The sequence below is a fragment of the Sus scrofa genome, chromosome 9 (genome assembly GCF_054392235.1).
Source record: "Sus scrofa isolate SSC_HxYL_T2T_F1_AM1 chromosome 9, Sscrofa_HxYL_maternal_Yorkshire_Landrace_v2.0, whole genome shotgun sequence".
In the NCBI taxonomy this organism is placed as follows: domain Eukaryota; kingdom Metazoa; phylum Chordata; class Mammalia; order Artiodactyla; family Suidae; genus Sus; species Sus scrofa.
Genome location: NC_139391.1, coordinates 37179984 through 37203332, shown reverse-complemented (window position 1 = coordinate 37203332; position 23349 = coordinate 37179984). Strand labels below are relative to the sequence as shown.

General features: G+C 37.6%; 1 protein-coding gene and 1 long non-coding RNA gene across 2 annotated transcripts in view; one reads left to right on the top strand and one right to left on the bottom strand.

Moving 5' to 3' along the window:
• DDX10 (DEAD-box helicase 10) overlaps positions 1–23349 on the bottom strand; it is a 258007-nt gene that overhangs the window by 191796 nt on the left and 42862 nt on the right. The window contains exons 12-13 of the mRNA XM_021062753.2: positions 21102–21190; positions 17702–18179 (exon numbers count right to left, since the gene is read on the bottom strand). Coding sequence (XP_020918412.2) covers positions 17702–18179; positions 21102–21190 — 567 coding nt within the window. The remainder of the gene's footprint in view (positions 1–17701; positions 18180–21101; positions 21191–23349) is intronic.
• LOC146399842 (uncharacterized) lies at positions 2483–10536 on the top strand. The gene is made up of 2 exons (XR_014815188.1): positions 2483–3131; positions 3428–10536. It is a non-coding gene; the product is annotated as an uncharacterized LOC146399842 (long non-coding RNA).

Here is a 23349-nt window from a genome sequence, read left to right as displayed (position 1 = left end):
GGTGTATTTGTGTGGAATTATTTTGACCGTAAAAAGGAATGAAGTACTTATACATGAAACTATATGAATAAAGCTTAAAAACATGCTAAGTGGCATTGAGAACTATGTCTAGATACTCATATTGCAACAGAACAAAGGTGGGGGAAAAAATGTATACATGTGAGAGTAAATTGATCCCCATGCTGTACAGTGGGAAAAAAAAAATAAATAAATAAAATAAAATTTAAAAAATATGCTAAGTGAAAAGAGCCAGTTTCAAAACACCACATACTTGATTCCATTTATATGGAATATTCAAAATAAGCAAACCTGTAGAGATTGAAAATATATTAGTGGTTGCTTATGGCTGAGGATAAATGGAGGATGAAGGGGTTACTGCTAAAGGGTATGGGGTTTTCTTTGACAGGTAATAAAACACTAATTGTGGTGATGGTTGGACAAATCTTCAAATAAACTACTGAGCTGTACACTTTAAATAGATGAACTATATGATACATGAATTATATCTTAATAGAGTTGTTATAAAAAAAAAAAAAAAAGAGGGGATATGGGGAGTTTTCACTGTGGCTCAGCAGGTTAAGGACACGACGTTGTCTCCTTGAGGATGTAGGTTCCATCCCTGGCCCTGCTCAGTGGGTTAAGAATCCGGCACTGTGGTGAGCTGTGGCGTAGGTCACAGATGCAGCTTGGATCCCGCATTGCTGTGGCTGTGGTATAGGCCAGCAGCAGTAGCTCTGATTCAACCCCTCATCTAGGAACTTACCTATGCCAAAGATGCAAGCCCTTATTTAAAAAAAAAAGAAAAAAAGAAAGAAAGAAAAGAAAAGAAAGAAAGAGAGAGAATATGGGAGACACACTCAGAGTCTTCCACTGAGAAGGGAATAACATGATGCACTAATTTCCAACACATTCAACCATACATTAAGTCTTCAAAGTCTAATAAAAGAGTTCAGCATCTGAATTATTTACTTTCTTCTTGCTGATAAAGTCACAATTATAAATGCTAATTATAAGACTTAATAATTAAGACTATTCAGAGAACTCTTAAAAGGGAGGACTCTCCTTCGAAGTCATGTTTTAAGATATTTCTGCATCAACTTTCTTTTACTTGGTACTATGATCAGATTTGTATTTCAAAGGTAGTAGTGTTCATAGTAATGAACTTGGATAATACAAAAACTCATAAATAGAAACAGCCCTCCACTTGCTTCAAGGTTCCTCAACACTTTCGGCAGAGATCCTTCTCCTCTTCCAAAACTAACCAACCCCAACTACTGGCCCTGACTCTGCTCTCACCCTTTTCCTCTTCCTCCACCTATCTGATCCAACACAGCCTTCAATACTAATCAAGTCCCACCCTCTCCAGAAAGATCTCTGGGACTCTAGCCCAAATTCGAAACATTGTATTACTACAAGCAAATATTTTGCCTTATCTTTCTTCTATCTTGTACACAGCTATCTTACATTGTTAGTTCACTCAGTGTTTCCACATAAATGTCCTATCTCTTCACCTTTTAACTTTCCTGAGAGCTGACAGGTCTAACTGTTTCATATTTGGTACAATAACATGTCCCCATTAAGTGACTCAAACAAACACTTGATCAATTGTAGGGGGGAAATTGTGGCAGAAGATATTTAAGGCAAACTGATATAAACAATCTCTAATACTCAAGCGAACGCATTCTGCCTGAAGGTTCAGAATGTGTATTCTTTCCTCAGTAGATTTTCGGTCTAGGAATTATGAATTATTTCAGTGAAAGTAGGAATAAATAAGTTCCTGTGGCTGTGGGTGTTTTTACAGAGATTTCAACAGAGTAAGAAAGAAGCTGGAGTTCTAAGTAATCCAGCAGGGTCTTTCAACCTGAGAAAAGAGAGACATAAATAGCTTCATTAAATGACTGTTTCTTGGCACCTTCTAAGGCTTCACATTTCACAGAATGTGTGTAACTCAACACACGGACACTATTGGAAAAATGCTTCCTACTGCAACGAAACTACACTTCTCCCCAATTTCTGGCCTGAGGTATTCCTAGAAAACTATATAAAGCCATTCAAAATGATATTAATGAGATATAATTAAGTACTCATGAACGGAAGATCTGAATTTGAAAAATAATGAATAATCATTGAATAATCATTGAATAATGAATAATGAATAATCATTCATTATGATTATTGAATAATCATTCATGAATAATCATTCTCCCTTATACTACTAAATACACTTTTGCGGAGTTCCCGTCGTGGCTCAGTGGCTAACGAATCCAACTAGGAACCATGAGGTTGCGGGTTCGATCCCTGGCCTTGCTCAGTGGGTTAAGGATCTGGCGTTGCCGTGAGCTGTGGTGTAGGTTGCAGACGCAGCTCAGATCCCGCGTTGCTGTGGCTCTGGCGAAGGCTGGTGGCTACAGCTCCAAATCAACCCCTAGCCTGGGAACCTCCATGTGCTGTGGGTGTGGCCCTAGAAAAGGCTAAAAAAAAGACACACACACACACACACACACACACACACACAAAAAACACTTTTGACAAGATGTGAACACACAGATCTGGTTTAAAATAACTAGATAATTTTGAGGATCATGCTTACTCATGTCTCAAAAAGAGACAGCACAAGTACTGCCTAGCAGTTTTTTGTTTCTCTTTTTTTTTTTTTTAAACGGCCAAATCCACATCATATGGAAGTTTCCAGGCCAGGGGTGAAATCGGAGCTGCAGCTGCTGACCTACACCAAAGACACAGCAACATCAGATCCAAGCCGCATCTGCAACCTACATCACAGCTTGTGGCAACACCAGATCCTTAACCCACTAAGAGAGACCAGGGATTGAACCCGCATCCTTGCAGACACTATGTTAGGTCCTTATCCCTCTGAGCCACATTGGGAACTCCTGACTAGTAGTTCTTAGATTGCTTCTCCAGGCTTCCTAAATGTGAGCCAACAGGAATCCAGTGGTGCTGCCCCTGGAGGAGCATTTGTGCCTGGAGAAACAAGAAGCCTGCCTTCATTTGCCCCTGCCTCTGCCAAAGTTAATATCCCAGCTGAAGAAGTATACAACTGTGGGAAAGAGTCTTGCAAAGTCTCCCTGGTACACACACACCCTCTGTCTTTACTCAAAACATATTTAGGAGTTCCCGTCGTGGCGCAGTGGTTAACGAATCCGACTAGGAACCATGAGGTTGCGGGTTCCGTCCCTGCCCTTGCTCAGTGGGTTAACGATCCGGCGTTGCCGTGAGCTGTGGTGTAGCTTGCAGACGCGGCTCGGATCCCGCGTTGCTGTGGCTCTGGCGTAGGCTGGTGGCTACGGCTCCGGTTCGACCCCTAGCCTGGGAACCTCCATATGCCGCGGGAGCAGCCCAAGAAATAGCAACAACAACAACAACAACAACAACAACAAAAAAAGACAAAAAAAAAAAAAAAATTTAGACCTAAAACAAACCACTGATAGGGTAGCATGAGGATCAAACTGATCTCTGTAAGTAAACTTACTCTAAAATAAACTGACTGATAGTTCAACATAAGTATCTTTTCCAAAGGATCTTCTCAACTATCTTTAGAAGGTGAGTGAAGGTGAGGTTTTCTCGAGAACCCAGAGGACTACATCAAAAAAACAGGTCCTGTAAACCCGCTATAATGGAAAAAAATAAAAATCATTACACACACACACAAAAAAAAAAGAAAAAAAGAAAAGAAAAAAGAAAACAGGTCCTAGAGATCAAAATAATCAACATACAGAGGAAAGGATGATGGATGAATTAGTCAAGCTTAGGAAATTATTTCACACGAGGTATTTATTTACTCTGTGTCTAATCCAGCTTCTCAAATCCAATAAATACAAGGGTCCTACCTAAGATTAACTCATTCAGTCAATCAGTATTTTCTACCCATTACATTCCCAGAATATTTTTCTATCAAACGGTACAGTCTCAAATTGGGGTAAGGAATCTGATTAAACAGGCAAAAAAGATCGATAGGATGTGAAGTAGAGGCCCTACTCATTTGTTTATTCATTCATTTATCTCATTCAACAAAAAGTTACTAAAAACCTACTATAATGACAGGCAACTTGACAGATATAAGGACACAGAAATGAATAATATATATTCCCTAGTGGGAGGAAGGGACTGGGGTTTGGGATTGGTATATGCACACTGTGGGATCTGGTATATGGATTGGCCAACGGGGACCTGCTGTATGGCACAGAGCCCTGTATCCAATATTCTGTGATAATCTATGTGGGAAAAGAACCTGAAAGAGGATGAATATGTGTATATGTATAAATGAATCACTTTATTGTACAGCAGAAATCATTACAACCTTGTAAATCAGCTTCAACAAAACTTTCTTTTTTTAAAGTACATTGCATAGCGGGGAAAGAAGCAATAGGGCAGTGCTGTGTTCAGTGCTTTGAGGGCATAAGAACAGGGCACTCAGGAGGCACACTCTGGAGCACCTGACTTGACCCAGCAAACGTAGCTGCCCACTACTTTAAGCCTTATCAAACAAAAGCAACAGTTCTCACTTGGAGGAATGAATACTCTGGTATTCATGTTGATCATTTAAATTTAAGTCGCTTTTCTATATTTTGATTTGGGAGAAGCACACCAAAACAGACAGACGGAAGGAACCAGTTCTGACTTTCTGCTGCTACCAAGCACCAAGAGACAATCATCCATGGGTCTCCCACGTTTCAGTACATCTTAAATCAGTTACTCTTCCAGATTATCTTTTCAAGGGTGTCAATACAGCATTCAGTCTTAAAAGACAGAGATGCACTGCACTCGGAGGCAGCAAACAGATTAATAAAGTTAACAATGTCTCCCTCTGGGTGAAGGCCGGGCAGGTTTGCTGTCAGTCCTCTTCTGAGGCTGGGGTTTTCTAGCTCTGAACAAATGTATTCTGTGGACAGCTCCAACCTGGGGACTCCTCCCATGGCCCCTGTGGAACTTAGAGACAGGGGACCAAGGACAGCTCCAACCTGGGGACTCCTCCCATGGCCCCTGAGGAACTGCAGAGATCAGGGGACCAAGGCAAACTTGAAGCTCATGCAGCCTGCTGTGCCATCAGTTGCCTAGCAATGTATATCAAAATGTGGCAGGCTAACTGTAGCAAGTAGGGTAGAACCTCAGACTCTTCATGGTTTTGGAAACCTGGAAATAACTTATTTTTCTCTTTTCAGTACAGAAATAAGAAAAGACAAACTAATATGCAATTTCCACCACAGAATAGGGCTAGTTAATGGGAGATGAGGTAAGAAAGAGAGGAAGAATTACCAGTATACTGTCTCTAAACCTGTAATTACAAATCTGGTATAAAAGCTGGTTAGCTAAGCTGGTGTCGGTAGACAGGTTGGAAACTAGATAGGAAGGTAGGCTCTAGGACACTGATAGCATGTTCTTGGACAATAAAATACTTGCTCCCTCCTTTCTGTGGAAGGGAATGTTAGAAATAGAGTATTATTTCTAAACACACCCACTAAAAACCAAATCTTTGTTCAAGTTATTAAATAAAATGGTTCAATAGCTATTAAAACATGTATTACTAAGTATGCTTGAAATTGAGTAACCTAAAAACCCTTAAAAAGAGTAAGGAGAAAATAAGACTCACTAAAAGCTAGCTTTTCAGATTCCTTAAAAAAAAAGAGTTCAGTCTCAGAAAGAGATAGAGAACTGAACAGAAACTTACCTACTCTTTGATTTGTGAAGTTCTACTTTATGGAATGTTGGCAGATAGGAAAAATAGCCCAGACAGATCAAAAGATGCAAAAGAAGAAAGAAAATAATGCTGAACCAAACCACAAGAGAGAACATTATTCAGCAAGTCCTTACTAAGTGTTTTTGGAATATGCAACCATTTCCTACATCAAACATTCTGAAATTAGTGTACCTTCCAAAATTAGGCATCGCAGCAAGGAAGAAAGCATTCCTGCGCTCAGCTGCTTCCCATGACAAAACGCAGCAGGTACAAAAATTTGTGCAGGTGGAAGAATTATTCTAATCGGGATCACCCAAAGGATGTAATAGAAATAGGCCATTTTAATTTAGAAAACAAACTCAGGTAAGAATTATTACTTGGAGGCAGCCTCTATGGTGATTGCCACTGAGAAATTAATTGACTCCCTTATTCCACAAATGTGAGGGGTGGAGAGGGAACAGGCCAATGGGAGGAAAATCGTTATCAACAGAGATTATCCCTGAAAATATGAGCTGCGTCCTCTATGTGCTCTAGCAAAGGTGCAATATGTGATTTCTATCACATCTGCCAAATGCTTAGGATTTTCTTCATATATGCCAGGGACATTTACAGTGTCCAGTATACTAAGGCACTTATTTCTGGAGCTTAAAATTAACGCACTATAAGAATCACCTCTACACTGGCTTTATTAGAACTGTAACAAAGTATCACCCTGTTTTCCATCATTTATTATACCAAATAAAAGCCAGCAGATTCTGTGCCCAACAGTATATCAGGACCGTCTGTCACCTCCACTCTAACAGCCAGCCGGCAAGCTAAAAAGAAGGAAGAAAAACAAACCGAAAACAGCAACAGCACTCTCGAGGGCTAAATGCCTGCCTCTTGCTTAAGAGAGATAAACTTTTCATGCTATGTCAAAACACTCTCAGCTTGAAAAATAAACAAAAATGTTTAAATTCAATTTACTACAACTTCATCGTAGATGTTTCTAATTATGATTTGTTTAGGAAAACATTATTGTTTCCTTTCATTTTGATACTAGGGATGAAAGGGCTGTGGCTGAATGCCATAGGAGAGACTCACTGAGAGAAAATGACTGCACTCTAGAAACAAGCATTTGTGTCTACTAGTGAAAGATGCTGCAGAGACCGCCACTACAGGCACGAAGTGCGGTTACCTGCTCTCAAGGAGATTCATCTTACTACGCGTTTCTTTGCAAAGTCAGTGTGTCTACCAAAAGCCCATTGACCGATTGATTCTTCCTCGTAATCTCTCCCTCCTTTCTTGTTTAAAAGGGCACACTTTAAACAAGGAACCAGTCCCAAAAAGAGCCAAGGAACTCTCATATCCCAACTGTGCTGGTGTCCCTTAGAGGGCCAAACCCCATCCCCCCAAAATAACCCAAAAGGCATGGCGGGGTTAAAGAGAAACTACACCATTGTCTAAATGACAAACAGTATGTTCCATTCATTAAACATCATTCACTACACACACAGATACCCCACAACATTATCGTGGGCCACACAAACATAAGAGCTGGCGGGGGCAGGGGGTGATGTAGAAGGCTTTACGATCAAATGGTAAAAAGAGAAAAACAATCGTCCACCCCAGAGAGAGACAAAGAAAGCAGCAAAAAAGGCAGAGAAAGTAAAGAGCCAGGAAAACAAAGAGATTCATTTCACTTTTTTAGTAATTTTTCCTTAATATACCTTAGAACATTATTGGTCTATGATGAATTGGAAATTAAAATATTAGCACTTCCGTAAACATAGCTTAAGAAATTTGGTCCTAAACACTTTAAAAATTTAAATCTTGAAATCACTACGCTAATCTCATGTTTATTTTATATAGTTTATACTTAGACTTCACTTTTACTGAAAATACACCTTTCTTAATATACAGGCATTCCTCTTCCAACTGAACTTTACTGAAGTACCACTGCTCTAATTTACTTGTTAGCACCTGCTCTCAAGTGGGTCTGAATTCTCTTTCCCTCCCCCCTGCCAGGCCTAGATTCCAAGTGCAATTAACCAACTGGCAAATCACACACATGCTCAGGGCACCAGCAAAAGCTGGAGTATTTTAAGAAGAACATGTTTTTGAAATAATGTATTTCAACAAAAACATGAAGCAGTCATCATGGAAAGAATAATAACTAGAGGAGTTTTACTGTTTTAAAATGTAGTATTCGGTTTCAAATTCCATTTAGGCAGAGGGAACATAGAATCATCAGCCCCTCAAGCATCTCGAGGCCTTCTTCTTACACTACACTCCCAGGGAGGCCCCTCTGACCATCCTACCCTTCGAAATGCAACACCCCACCCCTGAGCTCTGCCTTCCCCTTTCCTAGCTTCAGTATTCCCTCAGGGCATATTCTTTGTCCATCTCCCCACACTAGAACGTAAGCTCCATGAGAAGAGGGAACGGTGATGCTCTCAATGCCTGGCACATAACAGGTATGCAGTAAATATTTGCTAAAGGAGTGATGTTTTTAAAAATTCTCATTAATTCCTTGTTTACTAAGCCTCCATTTCACCTACAGTAGAAACTTCCATCATAGGAACAAGGCTTCGCATCAAAGCAAATGTGATTTAACTACCAGATGACACTGGCTTCAGCTGCTGCCTTGGACTTATATACAGCAGGATGTTTAAAGCTTGTTTATAAAACATATGCTGAAAAGAACAAAGTCAAAAGGGAAATACATTTGGACAAATTTAAGAGTTGAAAAGAAACTTGAAGAGTTAAATCCTGTGTCACCACAATGACAGTCCTCCCATTAAAAACCTTTAGATAAATATAACCATACTGATGGCTTAGACTTAAGAACAAAGGCGCTCATGAAGAGCATACTAGAATTAACCTGTTTGTAAGTAGAGAACCCAGCAAATTAGTCTAAACTGCCTTCAATTATATTTGTGTGTGTGTGTGTCACTTGCTGATTACTTTGAAAAGCTCCTTATTTCTTTTTTTCCATAGATTTTTATTTCTTTAATTTTTTGATAAGTAGAGTTGATTTACAAGGTTGTATCAATTTCTGCTGTACAGCAACATGGCCCAGTCACACACACATGCGCGCACACACACACACACGTATACACACACATTCTTTTTCTCCTATTATCTTCCATCATGTTCTATCATAAGTGATTGGATATGGTTCCCTGTGCTATACAGTAGGACTTATTTCTGATTATTCTAATAATCAAGTTCAAGGGCAACTTACATGACCTCAAGAATAACCTGTCCTATTTCAAATTTCTTTTATTACCTTCACTTTACCTTAAAATGAAGATATGTATATCCTGATAAGTGCAGTTCTTGAAATTTAGGCTATAAAAGTAGGTCATGAGAAAATCCAGTAGTCAGCAGCTGCTTTAAACACTGAATATGTACAAAACTAGCAAATGAAGGGAAATAAACCAAAGTATTTTTGATGCAGTAATGAGGCAGCATGTGAAAGAATAAATGTCAAACTTTTAGCTTTCCATTGTAAATTAATATCATCAGAAATCATCTGCATACAACTCAAAATGTATGTATATCTAAGCTGAAAGTCACACAGTAACTATTGCTTTTGAATTGGAATGAAGCTTATAAGAATTAAGTGCAGAATACACAAAAATAAATGGCACCTGTAAAAAAAACAAGAGAACATATATACCAACTCTATTTGATCTACTCAACATTTAAGATTACGGTTCATTTCATGATACCGAAAACTGAGAATAAAGCTCTTGACCCCTAGGTTTGATTTTAAAGAGCTTTCTCTTCTGTTTACTTCAACAGCATTTTATAAGACCCTTGCACACAGTTTATGACAATCTCAGTAATCACCAGGAGAAATGGAAATTAAGACACTCATCTAGGTACATTAGAGTGCCAAAAAGAAAAATACTGGCAAAATAGACACTTGGAATCCACAGGTCAGTGGAATAAATAAATAAATAAAGATTTCAAGGAAGAGGCAAGATCAGCACTAAATTTTGAAAGATAAATGAGAAGGCTGGAGTGGTGAGAACATCCTAGGAAGGAATCCTTCAAGTGGAAACATACTGGGAAGGATGGGCTGGGCTGGGGGTGTAAAAGGGTGGGGCTGGGTTACAAAGCCGAGCTGAACCGAAGGGAAGCATGGCAAGTCAAACACTTGGAAAAAACAAACAAACAAAACAAACAAACAAACAAAACACTGACTTGATAGAGGTTTACAGGAAGATGAATCAGAAGAACATTCCCTTTGGGGCCAGTTACAAGGCTTATCCCACGAGCCGAGTCCAAGGTGAAAAGGGTCTGGGGGTAAACTAGTGGTAGTGCTGGCAGGAAGTAAAAAAGAACCCTAAACGGTAGAAATGACAGAAATCAAAAATAGCACAACCAAAAGAGTTGGATGTGCCTGGGCACAACAAATTCCAGTTCTGCCATTTCACTAACTGTGGGACAGTAAACAAGCGACCGAACTTTCCAAAGCCTCTGTTTCTTAACTTGCAAAACACGGGTAATACTGTGTAAGACTACAGTAAGAGTTTAAGCTATGAGATGCAATATTCAAAGGCATGGCAGATTATAGAAAACCAACAGATGCTCATCATTTCCTGATCCTCTTCTACAAAAACACAGTTATCTGCAAGAAATTTCCGGAAATAAATTAGCATAGTTCATTCCCATTTTTAAATCAGATAATTATGGGGATTAAAAAAAAAAAAAAACCCAGCTAAATCAGCACGCTTCTAATGCAGTTCATCAGCATGTCCAATCACTCCCCAAACAAGGGCATTACTTTCTCTCATCTCCATTTTTTTTTAAGCCCGCACCTACAGCATATGAAAGTTCCCAGGCCAGGGACTGAATCTGAGCCGCAGCTGCAACCTACATTGTAGCTGCAGCAACACCAGATCCTTTAATCCACTGTGCTGGGCCAGGGATTGAACCCGTGCCTCTAGAGCAACCCAAGCCACTGCAGTCAGATTCTTAACCCACTGTACAGGAACTCCTCTCATGTCCATTTTTAAATCAAGTCTCAAAAATATAAACAGTATTATATAACCTAATGTCTTTTATACAAAATCTTCTAGAAATATACTGCACAATATTATCAATATTCCATAAGAATGTTGCCAGTTTAAACTGAACAGAGAATACCACTCAGAAAAATATTCATATAATAATTAAGTTCATTTAATGACTCTACATGAAATATCTACTGTTAATATCACTTTTAGGTCTATTTATAATCAATTGATTCACTTTGACAGGGCATTGTGCTTGCCCAGTTATGGTCTGATTATCTCAAATTATAAACTCTCCTTAAAAATCTAGCTGTGATGTCAACTGGACTTACGATATCGGTACAGGCTTAGCATTCTCCAGATCAATGCAGGACACAGAAAATGTGAAAAATCCTCTACCAACCATGCACAGAAGCAGTTTGTTTCCTGATACTACACCTAAAATAATGAAATGCATTCACTTTTTCTTTTCTGCAGCCCTGATTCAGAAAAAGGCCTTATTTTTTCAGCATTATTTCAGACACTGCCTAGCCATGGCACTGGCAAAACTCTATCACCCCTTTATCGATATGTTCCTATTATATTTCATCAAGTGGAAATAATAGCTAACACTATGTTAGTGTACTTTGCAACTATGTACACAAAGAAGGAGATGTGTCCACAAAATCTGCCAAGTAATTATTCTATAGAGACGGACACTAAGGCCTAGAAAGGCTAACTACTGAAACTGAACATCACATCGGAAATAGCTCCTCACACCCAACACACACTGTCTTATTGCCTTGTTTTTGCTGATTCTGCAGTCTTTGCTTAGAATGCTTTTTCCTCCTTCCTATTAACTCATAACTATCCTTAAAGGTACAACTTCCCTCAGGATATCTTCTCTACTGCAATGCCAATATTAACACTTTAAAACATCTGGTTTCAAGAATCAGTGAGAGTTCCCACTGTGGCTCAGCAGAAGTGAATCCCACTAGTATCCAAGAGGATGTAGGTTTGATCCCGGCCTTGATCAAGGAGCTATGGTGAGCTATAGTGTAGGTCATAGACTTGACTTGGATCCTGCATTGCTGTGGCTGTGGTATAGGCTGGCAGCTGCAGCTCTGATTTGACCCCTAGCCTGGGACTTTCATATGCCACAGGTATGGCCCTAAAAAGTGGGGGAGAAAAAAAATAGAATCAATAAGTGAACAGAAATCCAAGATTCTGCACTGAAATTTTGGCTTAATAATCTGCTATGTTTACTAAAGTATAAGCCTCTGAAACTATGAACCTACCAGAATCCTTGGCACCTAGGAGGCACTCAGTAAGTGAGGAAGAAGAGAAAGAGGATGAGACAAGAGGCAAAAAATCTCAGCCTCCATACATGGGAATCTTGATTCAGAACTTCAAGTATTTTTATAAAAGAATACTCATAAACAACAGTTTAATAATAAAGTTAGCTAATCTATGTTTTACCACCAACAGAGAGTTCTTAAAATATTAAGAATTTTGTGCCAAAATGTAAAATTAAATAGAAACAGAATACAGATTCAACTCTAAGAACAAAGAATAATCTATGAGTAGTACTCAAATCTTAATTAAAACTAATCTATGTTTACTGTTGGGAAAGCTTTAAAAGGACACTTGCTCAGCTAAAATGGAACCCACCTATTAGCGTCATTTCTAAATAATTATAAAATATGAGAGAGAAAAGTATGTATTTAGAGATTTCATTCTCATATTTAAGAATCTGTTTTAAAATCATTTTCAATTTAATCATTTTAATGATACATTCACACTCTTCTCTAACACTGTTTCCCTGGAGGTTTAACTTTTAGATACCCAACAGCCCATGAGGCAAAAGCCAAAAAAAAGTCTCTTCCCTACGGTGGGAGGTCAGCTCACCTTCCCTTACTGCCTTAGTGCCTGATCAACCCATGTGTGCTCTCTCCTGCCCTTTTCTTTCAATACTCCATCATTTATGACTCCCTCTCCAATTCGAGGGAGATCTGCTTCTCTGTCAATGCCTTGAACTGTCAGATGGAAAAGGCAGTCTTCCAGAGGATGTTGCTTGTACCTGGTGCTCAGTACCTCTCTTCTCCATTCATACCCACCTCTAAAGAGGTAAACATATCAATTCTGTATTCCAAGTGTCTACACACAATGAGTGACCCAAAGTTACTTACAGTGTTGTCAATTGCCCTGGCACCACCCATTTACAGAAAGTGAACTACACACAAATGACACTAAGCAACAGGAGAAAGGAGAAAGGGGATGTGATTTGACATCAGAGGTAGATCTGACCATCTAACTCCACCATGGCGACCTTGGAAAGGTCACTTAAAAGTCTCAAATTTTCAGGAGTTCCCATCATGGCTCAGTGGTTAATGAACCCGACTAGCATCCATAAGGACGTGGGTTCAATCCCTGGCCTCTCTCAGTAGGTTAAGTTTCCAGTGTTGCAATGAGCTGTGGTGTAGGTCGCAGAAGCAGCTTGGATCCCATGTTGCTGTGGCTGTGATTCAACCCCTAGCCTGGGAACCTCCATATGCCGGGAGTTTGGTCCTAAAAAGACCAAAAAAAAAGTCTCTGAAGTTTTCAATATCATCATCTGCCTTTCCTGATGTAAAGATAAAATGAGTATTTGTGAGAAAAGTATTTGGTATATGGTAACATACAAAAAAATACATTATTGTATTAATGATAATGATATGATAAAAAAAACTTCCATGTAATCTATAATCCAAGTGTTCCCACCGACTCCAAGTCTCAACTGAGGTCTATGATTGCTCCAAGGGAGCAAGAAAGGAAGAAAAAGATAATTAAAACAGAGAATAGACTGTGATAGAGGTAATGAAATCAGTTCTCTTGTGTGCCTGGTATGCTGTCCCTAAAGACAGTTCTAAAACAGGAGGAACAAAAATATCTAAACAAAGGTAACAGTGTCTAAAAAAGCACTTGGTCTCCCAAGAGGAACAGATTCATTTATATGTGTAAATGAGAGTACTATTTTCCATTTGGAGTATGTTTGTATGGTTTTCTTTATCAGGTCTATCCTTAAAAAATAGGTAATAAAGGGAGTTTCCTCTGTGGCACAATGGAATTAGCAGCATCTCTACAGCACTCTGACACAGGTTTAATCCCCAGCCTGGCACAATGGGTTAAAAGATCTGGTGTTGCTGCAGCTGCAGCATAGGTCACAACTGTGGCTCAGATCTGATCCCTGGCCTCAAAGAGAACTCCATATGCCATAGTGCAGGCAAAAAAAAAAAAAAAGAAAGCAATAAAGGAAAAAAGCAGCCTCCAGTGAGTGATGGCTGCAATGCAATACAAAAATATAAAATGCAAAAACAAAGGCTAAATAGGAAAGCCAAATGGGATTGTGGATACAAAATCACACTCAAAATCAAATGCCTTGAAAACACAATAATGAATAAAAATATATAATTTAAGTGCAAATAAGTATTGATTTTGAAAACTCAAAGGCAGATAACAGGTACAGCTGACAAGCCTTTCTATTTCTATTTCAGCTAAAGAGTCAATAATTTTAACTCTATTTTTTGTGTATAGCACTAGGGAATATGCAGGAAGAAACAGAAAAGCATTCCTATATCAGCATCTCAAAATCCTCTAACTGCTCCAAAAGTTCTATCATATTTGACACATACACCATAATACTTCCAGTTTATTATGTTTTTTAAAAAATGCAGGTATTTTAAAGATAGAACTTTTCAGTATACCATGTAAAACAAAATTTTCATCACTACTACTAGATACTTTTATTTACTATCTCACGCTTATAGAAAGTTCGACAATATCTTTTGAATCATTACAACTCGACTACACAAATCATACTTAGCTTCAAAATATAGATTTCAAAGAATAAACTCTCTATATATGAATTCTACATAATTAATAGCAAACAAAACTATCAAAGCAAGAAGATATAAAAGTGATTCATGAAACATTTCTGAAGTTTGCACTAGGTCTTAGACACTGTATCCATGAACACACACTGGTCTGTGAGACATTAACTTCAGGAAATTCAGGATAAAAAACGTGATGTGGGCTATTTAAAAAATTAAAAGCCAGGAATAGTTACATTTAAATACATCTTGCGAATCAACAGGAAAGACCAATATCACAACAGAAACAAAGGGGGGGAAATAAGCAATACATAACGACACAGAAATTATATAATGGATAAATAAATGAATAATGTTCAATAATAGAATCAAGGAAAAATAAATTCAAATAATAAGTAATATTTCTCATTAACTCTTTTTTTCAAATCAGTAAAAACGTGAATAGTCAGTGTTGGCGTGAGTAAACGGGCACTGACATAAAGCAGTGGGAAATGATCAATATGACTTCTCTGTGGGATTGTCTGGCAAAATGTGTCAAAAGCTTTTAAAATGGTCACATTCCCAAAGTCATTATAGGAAAACTATAAGCCAACATTCCTTACGAACACAGAAGCAAAGACCCTTATCAAAATCTTACAATAGATAAAGGAAAACACATCATGAATGAATGAGTTTATCACAGGACTTTAAGGGTGGTTCAACATTAGGAAAATCAATATGCCAACAAAGTAAGAGCAGCTATATATATGTTCATCCTAACAGGTGCAGAAAAGGATCTGACAAAATCTACCATCCATTTCTGATAAGAACACTAAGCCAGCCATAAAAGGAGTGAACTTTCTCAGCCTGTTAAAAGCACTTACAAAAAACCTATGGTTAACATCAGATGTAATGATAAAGGACTAAATGTTTGCCCTAAGATCAGGAACAAGAATATGATGTCCATTCTCACTACTGCTACTCAACATACACTGTAATCAAGTAAGAAAATCAAATAAAAGACACATGGATTAGAAAGGAGAAAATGAAACCACCTTTATTCACAAATACCATGACCATCTTCAGAGAAAATCCAAACCATCTCCAAAAAAAGCCATTAGTATTAATAGGGGAGTTCCTGCCGTGGCGCAGTGGAAACAAATCCGACTAGGAACCATGAGGTTGCGGGTTTGATCCCTGGCCTCACTCAGTGGGTTAAGGATCTGGCACTGCTGTGATCTGTGGTGTAGGTCACAGATGCGGCTCAGATCTGGTGTTGCTGTGGCTCTGGCGTAGGCCAGCAGCTACAGCTCCGATTAGACCCCTAGCCTGAGAACCTCCATATGCTGCGGGTGCAGCCCTATAAAGACAAAAAGACAAAAAAGAAAAATAAATTAAAAAAAAATAGAATAGGGCAGTTTAGAATGACTGCAATTAAAAAAAAAAAAACTTTACTTCTATATTCTAGAAACAAAAAATGAGAAATTTTAAAGTGTTATTGAAAACTATAAAATAGAGAGATGAATCTAACAGGATATGTGTAAGATATGCAAGCTTAAAATTATTTTAAAATGCTAAAAGATGTTAAAGAGAGCCTAAATAAATGGAAAAACACGTCATAGTCATGAATCAGAAGAGTCGATATTGTTAAGATGTCAATTCCCCCCAAAGAGATAGATTCAACGTAATCTCAATGAAGATAGCAGCAGACTTTTGTAAAAATTAACAAGCTGATGCAAAAACTTAAATGGAGATGCAATGGTCCAAAAATAGCCATAACAAATTTTAAAGATATCAGGTCATTTGAGATTTCCTATAAAGCTATACCTAACCAACACTGGTGTTATTGGTGAAAGGATAGCTGTATAGAACAGAAGTGAATCAACACAGAGACCTACATGTACATGGTCAATTAACTTTAAACAAAGAGTCAGAGTAACTAGAATGGGAAAAGCACAGTATTTTCAGAAAATAGTACTGCTTCAATCGGACATCCTCATGGCCAGGTTAGAGGAAGCTAGAACTTTGATCCTTACCTCACACCATGCACAAAAATTAAATTGAAATAAACACTAGTCCTAAATTCAAGTGCTAAAACAACAAAGCCTCTGGGGGGGAAAAAAAGGGAGAAAAACCTAAACGAGACCTTAAAAACCAGATTGTTCAAACTCGAACTTCATCAATAACTAATTGTGCAACTTTGCTTGCCTTGTCTCTGTATCTCAGTTTTTTTCCTGTTACTTATATAATGAAAGAATACCTACCTCCTAGGGTTTTTCAAGGACCAAATGAGATAATGTTTAAAAAATGCCTAATACAGATTAAGTATTCAGTAAGTATGTTTGCTAATTTTAAGATTTTTAGTCACTTCAAGAAACATCTATGCAAGTTTACAGTTCAAAACTTAACATTTCCTATTGTGAGTCTTAGAATTGTATAAAGAATAAGAGCTCAGGTTCACTTTTCATTCAGTTCTCTTTAAAGAAATGATCAAGAATAAGGCAAACAAAATAAAACAAGAGAAATAAAGAAAGGGCGGAGAAACGTATTAACTGTGCACCTACAAGCACCCCAGAAAACAGGTGCTTTATGTGGATTTTCCCTTTTGTTCCCTCTAGCAGGTGCCTACTGAGAAACAAAGGACCTACACGAAACTTTTAATAAACCTTCATAAGTGGCCTTTAAATACCAGTGCTGGCTTTCTTTTTAAAGATTCTGGATTGGTGCCCAAAACTAAAAGTCTCATTAAAAAGTAAAATTCATGTTTAGGGAGATTAAATTGTTGTAAAGAACATTTGTAATTATTCAAATCTGAAAGCAGTATGTTGAGAATCACAAAGAGGGATCTTCACCCCACAAACCAGAGAACCTCATCACCTTCCTTCATGTTATAATCATGACTCTGACCACTTTTAAAACATGCATCAGAAAACCAATAACCAAGAAGATTAAAGCTGTTCAACTTCTTAGAGTTCTCTAAGGTATAAAAAGTGAGAATTCTTTGGCACTTACTCCAGCTTTAAATATGAAGAAAGAGGAAGAGTTCGAAGCAAAGAAAGTCATTCTGCTAATTCCTCCTAGTTACTTTCCCATAGTTCCCCAAAGGCAACAAGCAGCACATGGTAAGAAGTGGTGGGAATCAACATAAGGTCCTCCACTGGGAGTAAACTCACCTGCAATGTTTTAGTCTCCTTAAGGTCCAACCCGAACACATTGCGCCGCTTCACCTTAAAGAAATCAGCGTCAAGGCCGTCTTCCTCCTCCTCCTCTTCATCTCCATCCAAGAACTGCATAGGAGCTTGCTTGCTCTTCTGCGATGTTTTGTCACCAGGGACAGCCTGAGGTTGAGACTCTTTGGCTTTTGCCAGTTTCTCTTCCATTTCTACTTCATCTTCCTTCTCTTCTTCCTCTTCATCACTAATACCAGTAGCCTGTTTGTACTCTGTCCCTTCTGGTCTTTTCCCACCTTTCTGAAGAATAGACATCTTCTCACTGAAGTAAGCTCTAAATTCTTCCACTTCATCATTGGTGAGAGAGGGAGCACTTGACTCAACAACTTTATCATCCTGGCTCACTTCCAGTTCTTTGGTGGGTTGTTTCTGCATTCTCTGAAGAAATCTTATCCGCGGTGCCACAGCAAGACCAAGAGACCTTAAATGTGAGTAAATGAAAACAGTTATCTCAATACACAGTGGGTATCTTTAAGAGTTTATTTTAAAATGGTTTCTCAGGATTGCGATTTTTAGAGGTGTTTGTTTGAAGAAAATGTTCCTCTGAGATGCAACTCAATCTTGACAGGTTAGGTGATCCAAAAGATGAATACCCTTTAGAAAATACTGGCGATATCCCATTTTCCATTGAGACGTTAACATGATACAAAATAAAGAGCATGAGACGAGAAACAAGGGAACAGTTCAAGTCCTAGATCAGTCTATTTTCAGTACAACTCTCTCAACCTCAGCTTCCTCAAACATAAGATAACAATACCTACCAGTTCTCTCTCATGTATTACAGCAGGTATAAATATCTGCTGTACTAACTATGTGAAAACACTCTGTAAAATGTAAATACTAAAGCTGGAAAAGACATGGCCGTAAAAGAACAAAACACAGTTCCCTGCAATGCATAACATTTAATACTCAAGTGCTACCATCCTCCCTTCTGAGACATGGAATGTGCCATAATCACTTCTATAAAAAAGATGTTTAAACTACAAACCAAAAAAAGGAAAACAAATTTTACCCTCTCCTTCTAAGACCAAGATTTACTTTATGATCAGGTCTTTCCCAGTTTCTAGGTTCCCACAGATGGATTGGGGATAAACTCTTAAAGCAAGGTCTGCTATAATAAAAAGCTAACATTACAACATGCATCCACTGTGGTTTTCCTCTAAGACACGATTCACAGAAACTGCGAAGTGGAGATGTAAAATGTGGACTCAGAAATAGGACTGTGGAAGTTCAAATCCTAGCTCTGTCACCTACTAGCTGTGGCATCAAAGGACATTATTAAACCTCTCTATACATCAGTTCTCTCATTTGCAAAATGGCGTGATAAGAGCACCTACATCATAGAGTTATTCTAAGAATAAAATGAGTTCACAGATGCAATACACCCAAAATAGTGCCCAGCACACAGGCAGCGACTACTGAGTGCTTTGCATTATTACTGTTAAGGGGGGTAATGGTTAGGATCACAAGCTCATCTCCATCAGAACATTTCTTTCAATGCATGACAGTTACAGTTACATGCCTTTCTCAGCTACTAAAACCTGAAGCTACTTTAAGTTAAAAGTATATACTCTGCACTGATTCCTAGCACAATGAACTAGGTATTTAAAACATTTCTTTAATTTTCAATAGAAGTATTTTATCAATAAAGAGGGAAAGAAAGAAAAAGAAAACATATTTCTCTTTTTTTTTTTTTGCTTTTTATGGCCGCACCCTGTCACATATGGAAATTCCCAGGTGGCTAGGGGTTGAATCAGAGCTAGAGGTGCCAGCCTATACCACAGCCACAGCAATGTGAGATCCAAGCCCCATCTGTGACCTACACTACAGCTCAGGGCAATGCTGGATCCTTAACTCAGAGTGAGGCCAGGGATTGAACCCACATCCTAATGGATACTAGTCAGATTTGTTTCTATTGCACCGCAATAGGAACTCCAAAAACATATTTCTTTGGTAAAATATTTTTTTAAACCTTTATTATATCCTACATACACAGCACTGCTTTAGGTATCAAAGTCTTCTAAAGGAAATTATAGATCAAGGAAATTATACGTTGAGACATCCAGAAAATCTAAGTAAAAAAAAACAAGTTAAACTAAACCAATAATTTAGTCTCAGAAATTAACTGTTTCCCTAAGTATCAAAATAAAAAACAAAAATCTTCAACTGTAAACAGCTGAGATTTACTGGCATCTGCAACAACAAAATGTCTCCTAAATATGGCCCTGCAGCATTAAAGACCTGTGCCTCTCCTGTTTGCTGATATCTCAGCCATGTCAATGAGAAAACTAGGATAGAGTTTCAGAAAGCACAAAAATCAGCTAAAAACCTTTATATTCAGAAACTGTAAAATTAGTAACTGGTAAACAGATAAACGAACAAAAATCCATTAGCCATGGCATGTGGTTTTCCATCCATTACCTAAATAAAAGTCAGTGACCTTACCCTGTTATCTAGCAAATTAAATGGCTCTAAAATATTGCAACCAACAAATTATCTGTTATACTGAACTTGTAATCTAACATGTAGAATAGAAAACAGTAGCTTACCCAGATACAAGTTTTTATTAGACTCAATTTAAAGGTAAAGGCACTCCAATTCCTGGAGAGCAGGCCAAATACACGGACCTTGCCTTAAAAGTACACATTTCATCACAGGCTAGATTTCATGCTGAAATTCAAAGTATGAGTAACCTCGAGGACGCTTCTACAGGATTTTCCCATAGATAGGACCCCACTGAAAAATGGGTCCTCTTTCTAAGCTGGAAAGGTTAGGGGAAAAAAGTCCTTCAAATACTAAGCCAAAACAAGACCAAGAGCTCTGTTTTCATGTAACAGTATCCTCAATTAACTAAACAGGGACATTTTGCCATGGTAACACTGAGCACCTGTGAGAAACACCGAGACGTAAAGAATATTCAGGCAGCAAGCAGCCTGGGAAACCAATCGAAAATAAGGGAAGAAATGGCCAAGAGACTTGCATCCAAAGCATTAAAAGAACTGTCTATGGTAAACCAGGCCTGTGTTTCAGAAAACAAGAGAACTACAAACTTTCAAATATTTCAAAGAATACTTATCAATTGGTCTCCATCTCCTTGAATATCAAACTAAAGGATACTACCAGTATAATTTTCAGGATTTATCCTTACAAGTAAGAAAACATCTTACGAACTGAACTAAACACTCAATGAGTTTTCCACAGTTTGTAAAATCTGTTTCTCTGCAGATCTCTAACATTCTTTACAGCTAAGAGTGGCTTAAACTAAGACTCTCAGAACCAGCTTTCAAACAGATTCCCTCTAACTTCGAGAATTTACAATCAAAATGATAATATGAATACTTACAGGGCATATTCAGGTATAGGTAACTTGCTCACATCAAATATTTCTTTATCCTTCATCAGATATACTGAACGTATGTAGGAGACAAAACACTGTAAACAGAAAAGGTTGAAATGTGTGACATGCAGTAGCCAGAAATGGAAAATGAATTTTAACCAAGATAAAAGAAAACTGACCAAAGGGTAATTCAACAGTAGTGAAAATCTCAAAGAGTTGAACGTACTCTCCATTCCACCAAAAACAAAAAACCTACCTTTTCAGACTGCAATATTAGAAGAGACTTTAAATCTGGTTTCATCAAGCCAACTTGGCATAAAATATAACCTTCTCAAAATGCTATTATAGAAGTTATTATCATTCAGGTGCATTAATGGGAAAAAACATAAGCTTTGGAATAATACAGTTGATAATCTGTGTTCCACATCTTACTAGCTGAGCAAGTTTCTCATTTCTATAACTGTCAGTTTCCTTATCTATCAAAGATAATATAATAGCACCTTCTACTCAAAGTGTTATGAGAATTAAATGAGAAAAACGCTTGTGGAATACCTGGGTATATCTTCTGGAATACATTAAGTACCAACGAACACTAGTTATCAGTAGAATTATTATTGGATAACATCCTTTGACTAAAAGTAAAATTTTAATGTATTTAAGTTAGACTTAATAAAATCATAACAGAAAAAGTTTATTACTAAAGTGTTTCCTTTTTATTATAATTTCGAGTGATTCATCATGATTATAATTTTAAAGAATTTGTTATTAACTTGTAATATTTTCTTCAGTTTAAAAAAAAAGAAAACTATATGTCAAGAGCTATTACAATCTAAAAAGTAAACATGGTCCTAGATCTTCTGTCAGTTTGCAAAATACGCAGGCAACAAAGATGATGAAACACATCTAAACAAGCAATTTCATTTTTTATTTTAAAATTAATCTTTGTAAAATAATATTTAATTCCCATTTCTATAGTTCCTTAACTTCCCATTTTCTCTAACTTTACACTAATACTTTCTTCAAACCACTTACACTAATCTTCAAACCATTTTCCCTGTCTCCATAGGCATTAAAATGAATAATTCAAGGATAATTTTTTCCCCGACAATCATCCACAAGAAATCACCCAGCTGCTTTTCGTTTTGGTCTATCTAGATTATAATCAAAAGCTAGGAAAATCACTTCTATGAAACTAGATACCTTGCTGCTGCTGCTGGCAACACAGTTAGCCATTCTGCCAAACCATGTATGACACCCAATAAATCACATCATTTATTTCAATGTGCTTTTCTACAATCTTGTTCTGGAAGGCTCATTTGTTGTATGAGGTAACCAACAAACAACATCCTTCCAGTGTTTCACATTTCCCAACTCACCAATGAATTACCTAGGCAGTAAGTCACAACATATCAGAATTCATGCATGTTATTTGCAAATGTGCATACTATTTCCTAATTTTCTAAAAGATTTAACTCCTTGGTTAAAGTGCGACTGCTAGACAAAATATGCACACAAATATCTGCAGGTTCAAACAAAAATTTTAAGAAAAAGAATTTGTTTGAAGACCCTTTTCAGGAGTTCCCATCATGCGTCGGCAGAAACGAATCTGACTGGCATCCATGAGGATGCAGGTTCGATCCCTGGCCTCGCTCAATGGGTTAAGGACCTGGCATTGCCGTGAGCTGTGGTGTAGGTTGCAGACACGGCTCGGATCCCATATTGCTATGACAGTGGCATAGGCCAGCAGCTACAGCTCCAATTTGACCCCTAGCCTAGAAACCTCCATAGCCATGGGTGCAGCCCTGAAAAGACAGAAAAAAAAAGTGACAATTCTTTGTGTATTTAGTAATCAACAGGATCTCTAAGTCCAAAAAAGCATATTAAGAACATTAAGTCATATTTATAGATTAAAATCTCATTCCTAAAGACAATTTAGCAAGTTTCTAGGAATTTAACCTAATATATAAAGGAAGACATTAATCTTACAGTCAAGAAAGTGCAGTCAGGAATTGAGATAATTTTACTGAAGAGATCAAAAGTTGATAACTTTATCAAGTATACTAGAAATCTGGCTATTGTGCACTTAAAAATCATCATTAAAAGGATTTTCTATATGTCTGACAAGATTATGAATTAGTAATGGACATTTTCCCAGGTTACTCTAAGAATTATATAATTTTTTCAAAGCTAAAGAAGTAGCTAAACTTAATCTGAAAATTATACTACCTGAATATCTGAAGCATAACCATGCAAT